The sequence below is a fragment of the Eleutherodactylus coqui genome, chromosome 3 (genome assembly GCF_035609145.1).
Source record: "Eleutherodactylus coqui strain aEleCoq1 chromosome 3, aEleCoq1.hap1, whole genome shotgun sequence".
In the NCBI taxonomy this organism is placed as follows: Eukaryota; Metazoa; Chordata; class Amphibia; order Anura; family Eleutherodactylidae; genus Eleutherodactylus; species Eleutherodactylus coqui.
This window is the reverse complement of record NC_089839.1, coordinates 25305389-25320241: the sequence shown is the minus strand read 5'-3', so window position 1 is coordinate 25320241 and position 14853 is coordinate 25305389. Positions and strand designations below refer to the sequence as shown.

Genomic DNA, 14853 nt, shown 5'->3' with positions numbered 1-14853 from the left:
GTGAGGGGTTAAAATGTGACTGGTTTACTAGATCCTGAGTCAACAAGAACAGATTCATTGGGATATACATACAGACGGGTCTTTCTTTAGTTTCACTCTTAATGTAACTTGTAATTACTTTACAATTCACTTTATTGTGATAAGATAAGAGATCAGCCCCGTTTACACGTAAAGAGGATCACTCAAAATTGTTTAAAAAAGTTTGAGTGATCATTTTGCATAACTACTAATAGGCACTAATGTCCATTAGCAGCTAATTAACATCATTTGCATGTTACTGAGCATTTGGGAGATGTATTTACAGAACAGCAGGCGGTCTGTTCTTCAATTACATGTCCTTTGCTCTGCTGAGAGCTGCCAGTTAATAACAATGTTATCAGCGCTGCCCGCGGAGAACACAGCCTGCGGTCCCTGCTATAAGCAGGTCTTCATGCTGAACTAAAAATCATTGTTTGGCTGAAAAGCAAAGGATGGTCGCATTTACACGCAACGATTATCACTCAAAAGGCATCATTTGAACGAATTTTGAGCGATAATCGTTACGTGTAAATGGGCCTTAGTGGGTTAAGATAAGATAACTTTCTGAATGATCTCACAATCAGGGTACAATGTGTCACATCTGTATGTCTAGAACTCAGGGGATTATCGGACCCCTAAAATGGGGGAGGGATCAGTAGTGGGACTATTTAGATGATTCACATTAATTGGGATGTCTGACCGCTGCATTGTCTCCTCGCAGGTCCTTCTCCCCCAACACCAGTCCTATCCTCCACATGTCATTACACACTGCTGCTGGTACCGTAACCATCAGTGCTGCTCTAGAAACATCCTTACTAATGATCAAAGCAGCCACAACAGATCCAGATAACATGTGCGGCAATACGACTGCTATGTCACAAAGCAGCCGGGGCGAGACGGAGGGTGACCCATGGGGCGAAGAGCAGGAAGTGATGCATTCTTCTGGCCATGTGACCAAGGGACAGAGCGGACCTCGGGGTATCTTTTAGATTTCGCCTCCAGTGGGTAATTTGTTTCTCTCCTGCCCATATAAAAAAGAATCTTTTTAGGTGACCAGACGGTCCTTTAAAGGGAACCCATCACCTCCGATCACCACAAATTAAGTTATTCCCTTTACTAAGATGCCGGCGATCGATCAATAGATTCTACAATTATATATCACAGTAGTGATCGCCAATCATGACATATTCCATAGTCTTCTGTCATCCAGCCAGTAAGGATACAACTCACCCCACACAATGTTCAGTGGCGCCCCCAGGCTGCTGTGATCCACATAACAGGAGTAACTGTCGTCTTCGCCGGGCATCACGTCCGCACTGACCCTGATCTGATAGGTGCCGTCAGGATTGGGGAGGACATGTGTGGTCTCATATGTGGGAACGTCGTCCACCCCGTTCTTCATCCACTTCACATCCACACGTCTGGGATGGAATCCGTACACCTGACAGTGAAGCATCAAGGTGCCATCTTTATGCTGACCAGATACCTTCACCGTTGGCTGAACTGAGAGGGAAATGAAGAATATAAGATGACAAGAATTAAGACGACGCATCTAAACATCTTCACTCGGTAAGAACGAGAGCCGACCCTCCAGTAGCTGGGCATATGAGTAACATGCATGGGGGCAGTACTGAGTCACTGACATTCTGGGGACTCTTTCTTGTGTCAGGCCACATAGTACGTGTAGTGCACCAGACCTGTGTATGCTATATCTGTGTGCAGGTATAGTACTCAGCAGCGCCCCCCTCAGTATAAGGAGGGGTGTGAGTGGTTGTCCATCAGTACCTTCACCTGTGCGGTGGCTCCTCCATATAGCAGTCTGGCTGTCTGCATGTTGAGGGATGTGGTGCTTCTACCTGCCCTCTTGTATTAGTACATTGGTAATTATATGGCCGCTTCCTGTGATTGTGTTTGTTAATATATTCAGTGCCTATTAGACTGATGGACTTAATGCCGGCCCTGATAATCAGCCAGGACCTCATTAATACACTTGTGCTGCCGGCCCTGATGTTCAGCCTGGACCTCGTTAATACACTTGTGCTGCCGGCCCTGATGTTCAGCCCGGACCTCGTTAATACACTTGTGCTGCCGGCCCTGATCTTTAGCCTGGACCTCGTTAATACACTTGTGCTGCCGGCCCTGATGTTCAGCCTGGACCTCGTTAATACACTTGTGCTGCCGACCCTGATGTTCAGCCCGGACCTCGTTAATACACTTGTGCTGCCGACCCTGATGTTCAGCCTGGACCTCGTTAATACACTTGTGCTGCCGGCCCTGATGTTCAGCCCGGACCTCGTTAATACACTTGTGCTGCCGACCCTGATGTTCAGCCCGGACCTCGTTAATACACTTGTGCTGCCGGCCCTGATGTTCAGCCTGGACCTCGTTAATACACTTGTGCTGCCGGCCCTGATGTTCAGCCTGGACCTCGTTAATACACTTGTGCTGCCGGCCCTGATTGTAGCCTGTATTACTGCAAGACTCCTGTTCAGACTGTTGGGTACTGCGACTTGGCCCAGTGCAGCGTCAGCAGCCAGACTACCAGGACTATCTGGATGAGTAACGGCTTGGAGACCCTGCAGCAAGCACTGGATCCAGCTTGGAGGTGTCAGGGGTGCCGGACATAAACCACCAGTGGATGCAATTACCGAAAATATTAATTGCCAATAAAAAATAATTATGCCGAGGTGGGGCATGGGGCTGAATGGTGCCACCCTACCACCAAACTGCCAAGACCGACTCCCGAATGTCCAGCCAATGCTATTACAAGCAGCTTCTTCTCCCACACTGTCAGTAGTACCGGACACAAGGCGCTCTATGAAGAGGATAACGTCCTCCCCTCCCCCGTCTCCTGCACTAATACATGGGGGAAGAGTCGGGTTATCCTCTGCATAGATCGCACTGCGTCCTGCACTACTGACAGTGAGAAAGAAGTGGCTTGTAAGAATGGTGATGTCCAACCAGAGGTTTGGGGGTGGGACAATTACTAAATGGGGCCACAGAGGGGGCACTTATTTAGTGGGGGTGCTATTACTATGATGGATACTGAGAGGAGGGAGTAGCGACACAACAAGAAGAGTCTACAGAGAAATCTTCATGGCGATCTGAGCTCATATATAGGAAAGAAAAACTAAACCAGACGTCACCTATAACCACTGGAGGTAACCGCACTGTAATCACTATCACTGTGTAGAGCTGGGATCTGACTGGGTCTACTAGAGCTGAGCTGCTATGTCTGCTGGGTTCTACAACTTGTTTTCTAGAATAACATATAAAGTTTTATTTGGTAATGATTCGGAGTTCTGTAATGGGGCCCCATGAGTTCTGTAATACCCCTGACTATAGTAGGTCATGAGGGGCCCCATGAGTTCTGTAATACCCCTGACTACAGCAGGTCATGAGGGGCTCCTGGACTACCTGTACATTATTATGAAGGTGTCAGCAGCTAGAGCCCCAATATGAGGGGCGTCTGTTGGCTGTGCCTCACAACAAGGTGAACTGGTGACACAATACAGGAGGCAGCTGGCACTTTAATACAAGGGGCCTCAGAGTACAGCGCCGGAATATAAGAATGGTGACAGGTATTTTGTGGGGCGTCATTTCACCTTTTTGCCTAGAACAGAAGAAAAGTCAGAATGTGTCCCGGTCTTACAGCGACATCAGTTACAGTAAAGAGAGCATGGAGACGGTTCTGTTACTACCATAAAAGTAGAATAGCAGAATATCACATAATGCACCACCAGATGGCGCTATGATAGAGTCCGGCTGTATTCTGTTCTGATTGCGGGGAGAGGGGGGGCGGACTGTAATATCGCTATATAATAAATACGCTACTAAACTAATATATAAATCACGCTGCAGCTCCATATCTAAGCCACAAGAGGCAGAAAAGAGCCTCATATCATAATCCACATTATCACACAGAGGACGGGCGGCTTATCCGGAGATCAGCGGTGCAGGAACAGGACGATGTCAGCACAGGAGGAATATTCTAAAGTTCATTGGAGGACATTTATAATGACAGTTCCTGGCATAAAAAAACTTGCAAATTTCTGCGCAAGTGGCGACTTTTTAGCTTTCGTGGAAAACCCCTTTAATAAGTTATACCAAATGTGTATCCATATGTATCCAAAATGGCGCTGTTACGGGGAAAAAAATCATCTTGCTAAAACAAAGTCCTCGTACGGCGGCGTCCGTCGGGGAATACAAGTTATGGGTCTAGGAAGGTGGGAAGGAAAAGATCTGTGACTGTACCGAAGCTGAAAACCCGCTGCGTACAAAGACGTATGATGGCCGGAGCGCCACACATCACACATATATCACACACACACACATATATCACACACACACATATATATCACACACATATCATATGTCACACACACATATATCACACATCACACATATATCACACAGATATACCCTATATCACACACACATATATCACACATCACACACATATATATCATATATCACACACACACATACGTCACATGATGATGAGCCTCACCTCTCCTCTCCAGCTCTTCTCTCCCGTTCTCCACATATTTCTTCAGCCAGTCTATACATTCATTTTCCAGATAATTCCTGTATATCTCCCCCTGTCGTACTTCCGGACTGTTCAGTCTCTGTGTGGTGATCAGCGCCTGGCTCATGGTGGCCGTGTATGTCCAGGTCTGTGTGTCCAGCGCCATGAACTCTCCTCCATCATATCTGTACTGATCATATCCTCTGATGCTGCCGTCATCATCCAGCTCACAGCCGTACATCAACTGAAAGGTATGGAAACCTGCAGACATCACAGAACATGTTATACAGAACACGTATGTAATGTACCGGTCATGTGTGCAGTGTATGTGTGTGACATGTAATATACAGGTGTATGACACATACTGTACATATTATATTCACAGGTCACTCATGTGATGTTATACGTGTCCTTCACATGTACTATATACAGTCTATAACACGGCTTATTAACAGCCGGGTGCGAACACTTGTGTGCGAACTACAGTTCCCAGCATGCCCGCCAGCTACCTGTTGTTGTTCAGTGGGCTGAACACAGTATGTACCGCTACATCATCCCTAGTCATGTGACTGACAGTCCAGCGTAATGGTGGACGGCTCCGCCCACATACAGCACCTGGGCAGGTAACCGTCATGTTCCCTATAACTGATAGATGTAATAGAGAAACAGAGGGAGGAAGGGGTTAATGCCCCCATATTTGCACCTCTCTGTACATTATTATATAACTGCCTCACCGGCTCCTTGTAGTCTGAGGAGGAGCGTAATACTGTAAGGAGACTTATTACATGCCCCGTGTCCTCACACCTATCACTCCGCATCGTACGCAGGAAATCTGCAGAATCATGGAGGCGATCACTAACTATAAGGGCCCGGAACTCGCTGCGGACGATCTGCGGTCACCACATACGGATCTGCGCTGCGCCTGGACCTACCGACTGATACAATAATGGTGGATCACATGTAGCGTCAGCGCCCGTCCTCACCGCCATATGGGCATCTGGGAAACGCACACGGTTTAGTCCAAAAAGTGGCTGATTACGTAGCGTCTCACTGACCCGCAGGCCATAAGGGGTTAAATGTAGTGAAGCCGTGCGAACGTTTCCGTGCGTTCCTTATTTTGTGGGATTGAAGCGCCGCGTTCTGTCCGTAAATACAGCGGATAATAACTGATACAATTATGTGTTTACGTTGCAGCCAATGGGTTTAGTTTCCGCTCGTCTCGCGGCGCGTTTATCTGGGATTTCCGTTTTTCTGTATTTAGTTCCAGAACTTTCCTGACATTTTATAAGGATTGCAGTAAATACAGACGCTGCTCATTTATAGCGTATTCTACCGTATATCACACATACGATGTAATAATGAGAATGTATCCTATAAAATGTGTTGTTTACACTTTCTGTGCGTTTTCCGCATACAAGAAATCTACCTGACAACGCCGGTGTGGGGGCGGGGCCTAAAAACAGCGCAAAATCCACAACACAAGCAGAGAACAGTGTGGGGGGTATTCTCACTGCGGAGAGGCTTCCACGGACGTGTTGTGGGTTTTGTTATCCCGACACAAATACACGTTTACATTCTATTAAATGTCCCCGCAGGGTGACATCACTTGTGATGTCATCATACTCCCACCTTCTAGTTAGCGGCGATACGGACACATGACATGAGGCGGCTCGCGCAGAGCACCGCTGGGAACTGTTCTTGTTTAGCCACGACTCCAAAACAGCTGAATTTCTGCCCGAACACAAACCCCAGGAGGTCCTGACGGAGGGGAGCGTCATCACATAGCGCCATCCTTCTGTAGTGGTGAGGAATACATGTCCTTCTGCTCCAGGAGGTTTCTGTCCTCCCTCGGCTCACATTAGGACCCCCGCGTTACGGTTACCGCTGGGAATGTCATGTGACTATACCAGGCGGCAGCGGCTCACCGCCATTCACACTCAGGAAACGGGGAAAACTGTTGTAAACCAGAGTCACAGAGGCGCTCGGAGGTCGCACCCCACAGGGCGATGTTATCACGGGAACTTTGTCCAGCTGTGATATGGACGGGACGCACACAGTGAGAGGAGCCGTTATTTACTATCAATGTATTCACATGAGTAATATTTTTTCATTCTGCATTTCTGTGTGCATTGTATATATTAGTGTGTGTACAGTGTAGTATAGAGTGTATATATAAGTGTATATACAGCGCAGTATATATTAGTGTGTATATATATATATATATATATATATATATATATATATATATATATATACAATGTAGTATATATCTATTGTGTATATATTAGTGTGTATACAGTGTAGTATATATCTATTGTGTATATATTAGTGTGTATACAGTGTAGTATATGTATTGTGTATATTAGTGTGTATGCAGTATAGTATATATTGTGTATACAGTATATTGTATATATTAGTGTGTATACAGTGTAATGTGTGTATTGTATATATCAGTGAGCATGGAGTATACCATGTGTATATTGTGTATATATTAGTGTGTATACAGTGTAGTGTATATATTGTATATATATGTGAACATTGAGTATGCCATGTGTGTATATGACTGTGTATATACAGTAGGGTATATAAGTATATATGTCTCTCACCTCCGGTCTGGTTGAAGCGCTCCATCGCTGTCTTCACATTATATCTGAATATAGCCTCAGCTCCCTTACCAATCTGTGTACCGTCCTCCCAGTATTCGGGTTCCTCCTTCTTCATCCACTCCGCTCGCGGTAACATCCTCCGGCTGACTGAGTTATAATTCACAATCTCCTGATCATCCACATATCCAGATGAAGAGTACTCAGGTATCCCGGACCCCGAAGCCGAGACCGCCGTGTAATAATAGCGCAGAGAGTGACTGTCTGAGAGAGATACAGAGTGTTACATATCACACACGGGGCGGAGTCACACCAGCGTGTTCATACACAATACAGAGGATAGAACCCACTGAGCTCAATAACGTCATTCCCATTAATCGTTTTTGCGTGTGCGAAAAAAAAAAGCGCCACGCTGTATTTTTGTGCACATTTGCTTACTGAAAGTCCCATATAAGTCTGAGAGGAGCGCAAATTCGTGATTGCACATACTTTTGAGGGAGAAAGAACACCTCTGGAGCTCATTAGGCTAAATAGCCATGTGAATCAGGGAGGGGCTGTGACCCGTGTGCATGTGGTATGACACAGCGAATACACTGCGCTTACACTGATGTGAAGCCGCCATATACTACAATCACAGGAAGAGTTATCATGTATATATGTATGGTATGTAGGGCGAGAGAGTCTCGGTCATGTATGTATGTACAGCTTGTAGGGGGACAGGGTCTCGGTCATGTATGTATGTACAGCGTGTAGCTGACAGGGTCTCGGTCATGTATGTATGTACAGCGTGTAGGTGACAGGGTAACTGATCCCCTCCATACTACCCAGAATACACTGCAGATAAGTGATATAATAACTGATCCCCTCCATACTACCCAGAATACACTGCAGATAAGTGATATAATAACTGATCCCCTCCACACTATCCAGAATACACCGCAGATAAGTAATATAATAACTGATCTCCTCCATACTACCCAGAATACACTGCAGATAAGTGATATAATAACTGATCCCCTCCATACTCCCCAGAATACACTGCAGATAAGTGATAAAATAACTGATCCCCTCCATACTCCCCAGAATACACTGCAGATAAGTGATATAATAACTGATCCTCCTCCATACTCACCAGAATACACTGCAGATAAGTGATATAATAACTGATCCTCCTCCATACTCACCAGAATACACTGCAGATAAGTGATATAATAACTGATCCTCCTCCATACTGACCAGAATACACTGCAGATAAGTGATATAATAACTGACCCCCCCCCATACTCCCCAGAATACACTGCAGATAAGTGATATAATAACTGATCCCCCTCCATACTCCCCAGAATACACTGCAGATAAGTGATATAATAACTGATCCCCTCCATACTACCCAGAATACACTGCAGATAAGTGATATAACTGATCCCCTTCATACTACCCAGAATACACTGCAGATAAGTAATATAATAACTGATCCCCTCCACACTATCCAGAATACACCGCAGATAAGTAATATAATAACTGATCTCCTCCATACTACCCAGAATACACTGCCGATAAGTAATATAATAACTGATCCCTTCCATATTACCCAGAACACACTGCAGATAAGTGATATAATAACTGATCCCCTCCATACTCCCCAGAATACACTGCAGATAAGTGATAAAATAACTGATCCCCTCCATACTGACCAGAATACACTGCAGATAAGTAATATAATAACTGATCCCCTCCATACTCCCCAGAATACACTGCAGATAAGTGATAAAATAACTGATCCATCTCCATACTACACAGAATACACTGCAGATAAGTGATATAATAACTGATCCCCTCCATACTCACCAGAATACACTGCAGATAAGTGATAAAATAACTGACTCCCTCCATACTTCCAGAATACACTGCAGATAAGTGATATAATAACTGATCCTCTCCATACTACACAGAATACACTGCAGATAAGTGATAAAATAACTAACTCCCTTCATACTTCCAGAATACACTGCAGATAAGTGATATAATAACTGATCCATCTCCATACTACCCAGAATACACTGCAGATAAGTGATATAATAACTGATCCCCTCCATACTCCTCAGAATACACCGCAGATAAGTGATATAATAACTGATCCCCTCCATACTCACCGGAATACACTGCAGATAAGTGATATAATAACTGATCCCCCCTTACTCCTCAGAATACACTGCAGATAAGTGATATAATAACTGATCCCCTCCATACTCCTCAGAATACACTGCAGATAAGTGATATAATAACTGAGCCCCCTCCATACTCACCAGAATACACTGCAGATAAGTGATATAATAACTGCTTCCCTCCATACTGCCCAGAATACACTATAGATAAGGGATATAATAACTGATCCCCTCCATACTGCCCAGAATACACCACAGATAAGTGATATGATAACTGATCCGCTCCATACTCCCCAGAATACACCACAGATAAGTGATATAATAACTGATCCTCCCTCCATACTCCCAGAATACACTGCAGATAAGTGATATAATAACTGATCCCCCTCCATACTACCCAGAATACACCGCAGATAAATGATATAATAACTGATCCCCTCCATACTCCCCAGAATACACCGCAGATAAATGATATAATAACTGATCCCCTCCATACTTACCAGAATACACTGCAGATAAGTGATATAATAACTGATCTCCCTCTATACTCCCCAGAATACACTGCAGATAAGTGATATAATAACTGATCCCCCTTCATACTCACCAGAATACACTGCAGATAAGTGATATAATAACTGATGCCCTCCATACTCCCCAGAATACACTGCAGATAAGTGATATAATAACTGATCCCCTCCATACTACCCAGAATACACCACAGATAAGTGATATAATAACTGATCCCCTCCATACTATCCAGAATACACCGCAGATAAGTGATATAATAACTGATCCACTCCATACTTACCAGAATACACTGCAGATAAGTGATATAATAACTGATCTCCCTCTATACTCCCCAGAATACACTGCAGATAAGTGATATAATAACTGATCTCCCTCTATACTCCCCAGAATACACTGCAGATAAGTGATATAATAACTGATCCATCTCCATGCTACCCAGAATACACTGCAGATTAATGATATAATAACTGATCCACTCCATACTCCCCAGAATACACCGCAGATAAGTGATATAATTACAGATCCACTCCATACTTACCAGAATACACTGCAGATAAGTGATATAATAACTGATCTCCCTCTATACTCCCCAGAATACACCGCAGATAAGTGATATAATAACTGACCCCCTCCATACTGACCAGAATACACTGCAGATAAGTGATATAATAACTGATCCATTTCCATACTACCCAGAATACACTGCAGATAAGTGATATAATAACTGATCCCCCTCTATACTCCCCAGAATACACCACAGATAAGTGATATAATAACTGATCCCCTCCATACTACCCAGAATACACTGCTGATAAGTGATATAATAACTGATCCCCCTCCATACTCACCAGAATACACCGCAGATAAGTGATATAATAACTGATCCCCCTCCATACTCACCAGAATACACCACAGATAAGTGATATAATAACTGATCTCCTCCATACTCACCAGAATACATGGCAGATAAGTGATATAATAACTGATCCCCCTCCATACTCACCAGAATACACCGCAGATAAGTGATATAATAACTGATCTCCTCCATACTCACCAGAATACACCGCAGATAAGTGATATAATAACTGATGCCCTCCATACTCCCCAGAATACACTGCAGATAAGTGATATAATAACTGATCCCCTCCATACTACCCAGAATACACTGCAGATAAGTGATATAATAACTGATCTCCTCCATACTCACCAGAATACACTGCAGATAAGTGATATAACTGATCCCCTCCATACACCCCAGAATACACTGCAGATAAGTGATATAATAACTGATCCCCTCCATACTCACCAGAATACACTGTAGATAATTGAAGGAGAAGCACAATGAGGGGGAACATCTTCCTCATCCTGATACATTGTAGACCCCGAGTGACGAGAACATAAAGAACTTCTTCAAATAACTGGAGCCGTCAGTCAGTGACTCCGCAGACTGGAGACGGAGCTCAGCTCTGATTGGACGGAAGGTATCCTCTCCACCAATAGTAAAATAAATCTGCGGCTGGTCATCAGTTGCCGGGCAGAGTGAGGCCGGAGAGGTTAGACGGCGGAGAAAGTGAAAGTAAGATGTTGGGATTTTCCAGAAATAATGGAGATTTGTAGAGAAGTGTGAGGAGCTGATAATGAGGAGTAAGCCGGGCAGGGAGGTCTGCTGGGGCTGTGGGGGCCGCTGTGATCACCATGGGGATGTGTAATAATAACGCCTCTGTCCACCATTGTGTCGCTCTCCTCATCAGCTTCTCATTGCTCTGTGGAGGACAGAATGGCGCGGCGAGCTCCGCGGTTCCATCCGGCGACAACAAGCGATATCTGACCGATGATAAAGGGGAATGATGATGAATGTGACGTATCTGTGAGGACAGAAGCCTGACAGCGGTGTGACCAGAGCCGGACGGACACCGCCGTCACCACGGAGATATATTCATCGCTGGAGACGCCATTTACTGTATAATCACTGCTGACATCCATGTAATGTCCTGTACAGAGAGCAGCGGCCGTAGGAGGAGATGTCACTGCACCGCAGTACCCAAGTACTGCAGCTAACTGCTGCTATAGAGACAGACATTATAGCAGAGCGTGTAAGAACTGCAGAATGGCGCCCCCCTCAGGGAGCGTCCATACAGGGCGGGATATACAGAATATCCCCCAGAAATCTGCAGCAGCGGGAAAACATCACAAACGGCTTTGGTGAGACAAAACCCCCAGCAGACCCGACCCGTATAGACGGACCCCCAGCAGACCGACCCGTATAGACGGACCCCCAGCAGACCTGACCCGTATAGACGGACCCCCAGCAGACCTGACCCGTATAGACGGACCCCCAGCAGACCCGACCCGTATAGACGGACCCCCAGCAGACCCGACCCGTATAGACGGACCCCTAGCAGACCCGACCCGTATAGACGGACCCCCAGGCCGGCATCACACGGCAGGATTTGTGAATCTTGCGATTCGCCATCCGTACAGTGGATCTGCGGTAAAACGCAGGCATTGAAATGCGTGTATTTCTACATGTTCCTTCACACTCGCGGGTCTGAATTGAGTATTCTGCGATCGTAAGAAAAATCGCCATATGCTGTATTGTAATACGGATTTTGCGCAGACGGCCTCCATTGAAGTCACTGGATGCATGCGCCCCCCAGCCGGTACACAATAAACATGGCGCATGAACAGCGTAATCGCTTGTAACGCCGTATGAGAATATATAGAATAGGAGAGAATCTCCCCTGAGGGATGTGCTACTACTTTCTGGTGTCGTTTCCATATCTGCAATCTATTTTCCGCGTGCACAATATGCTGTGCATACACATGGAAAACCGCACGCATCCGCGATCTTCTGTCACCATTCACAATTACTATTCGCGATGGATCGCTGGTCTTACGCTGCATTTATCCGCATGCGGAATCCGACCCATCCGAGTGAGCCCGGCCTAAGGGTGCGTTCACACGAGCGCATAAACGGCGCGTTTTGCGACCAAACGTATATACGTGACCATCTGAGGCAATGGTTTCGAATGTATTCGTTCACATGGGCGATTTTACGGTGCGTAAAAACGGCAACCCGCGGAAAAACAGACATACGCGACCGAAATACGTGCCAGCGAATATTCCCTGGCCGAAAAGACCGTTTTAAAAGTAGGAACAAACGAAAATACGCTTTCTAGCGCTGGTCGTGAATCGGCGAAAAACGTTCTTTCCGGGGATTATAGGCTGCGCTCGTGCGAACGTAAAAACGCCTACGCTCGTGTGAACGCACCCTGAGGGTGTATTTACACTGATTACATTGTGCATATTTAAGGCCTGTTTCACATGGGCAATGCACGATAATTGGAGTGATATTGCATCCGTGGTCTGTACGATATCGCTGCGTTTTATTGCAGTGATACCATGATCTTGTGGCGCTACAAAATCACACGTCGTGCTACAAAGTCGCGTGACTTTATAGCACCACCTACGAGGATTTTCCTAAGGGGAGGGAGAGGAGGCGCCTTGAAATATAAGCCCTTTCCCGAAAATAAGCCCTAGTTGCAGTAACAAATAAAATAAAATCACGTAGGAAGCGCTGTCATCTCCTGCACGGGTCTCCTCTTCACCACCGACACTTGTCTTTAGTCTTCTGCCAGTCCTTCTTGGATTGGGGGATTAAAATCCCCGCTCAAGGAAGGGCTGGCTGTGATTGGTTAATGAGCTCAGCCAATCAGAGCCAGCACTCGATGATCCAATCACAGCCATTCAATCATTGTACTCTATAGCTTATTTAGGTGTATATAGAAACTAAATGATAATTAATCTCTCACCCTTGCAGACACAAATGGTATAGTCTCAGCCAATGCAGTGCTGATGCATCATGGGATTGATTGAAAGTAAAAAAGGCTGCGCCGCAGGGCTCCTTCATGCGTGCATATGCGTTTTTACATTTGCTCGTATGCGACATTAATTTGCATGAATGGACGATTTTCTGCAATCAAGTCCCGAGTTAATAAGCGTTATCTCATCCTTTCACACAGCTGGGCATGACGTTATAGCGAAAAAATACATCGTAGCTCAGGAATCCCTCGCTGGCATAAATCCTCAGAATGACTTCACAAGCCTGAATAGAGGCACCTGTAAGCCTTTTCCTGCGTTCGACGCTACTAAACTGCCTGCCCTCCTTTTTTTCCAGCTCCCATAGGAGTCTATGGGAGCCGCCAGCGTATATCAGTCGAAAGTCAGAACCAGAATTATCTTATCCAGATGTGCGTAAAAGCCCCTGCCGATTTCGGCATAGGTTCCATTTTTATGCGGTGCAACGTTTTTACATGCCGCAATTTCGCCCATGTGAACGAATGCATTGGAATCCAATGCCTCAGAGGGTCGCGCTTCAAGGCCGGGTGTGAAAACATGGCTGCACAGCTGCGTAAAAACGCTTGTGTGAATGAAGTCTCAAGATGATACATGATAATAAGTATCAGACAGGAGGCTGCACTGCAGGGAAGTGACTGGAATACACAGAGGAGACCTCCAGAGTGTGGCAGGCAATCAGGTGAGGGGGGCCAGGATGGAAAAAGGTGTTTTATCCAGAAATGCCCTAAAACGTTTGTGTCAAGCTCATGGAAACCATAGCCACCTGCAGGGCATCCACCAATGTTATGAGGACACTGCAGCCATAGGCCTGTAATTGTTAAAAAAACAAACCGCAAAATATAAATGCATCCATCAGTAGCGGCATATACTTACAGCATATACCGTTACATCCCTGATTTAGACCAGTTTGACACAATGCATACTACCGTGTTTCCCAGAAAATAAGACACTGTCTTATATTAAATTTTGCCCCCAAACAGGCACAGTGTCTTATTTTCTGGCTGGGTGGGAGGGGCTTATACTCACCTCTCAGCTGGTGTCTGTGTCCCCCGCTATGGTCTCTCCGGCCGTGTGCAGGCTGCTGTGTAATCCTCCCTGCTGTCAGATGATTCTCTCTCTGGCGCAAATATCTGAACATCTTCACACACGATGA

At 45.5% G+C, this 14853-nt stretch overlaps 1 protein-coding gene across 3 annotated transcripts in view; it reads right to left on the bottom strand.

Moving 5' to 3' along the window:
- The window catches only part of LOC136620521 (class I histocompatibility antigen, F10 alpha chain-like), a 111971-nt gene that overhangs the window by 84912 nt on the left and 12206 nt on the right, over nucleotides 1-14853 (bottom strand). Inside the window, exons 2-4 of one of the 3 annotated variants that reach the window (XM_066595357.1) lie at nucleotides 7153-7413; nucleotides 4529-4807; nucleotides 1249-1521 (exon numbers count right to left, since the gene is read on the bottom strand). The exons of 1 other annotated variant lie outside the window; for it this stretch is intronic. In XM_066595357.1, coding sequence (XP_066451454.1) covers nucleotides 1249-1521; nucleotides 4529-4807; nucleotides 7153-7413 — 813 coding nt within the window. The remainder of the gene's footprint in view (nucleotides 1-1248; nucleotides 1522-4528; nucleotides 4808-7152; nucleotides 7414-14853) is intronic. One more of the 3 variants, XM_066595356.1, reaches the window with a different exon arrangement.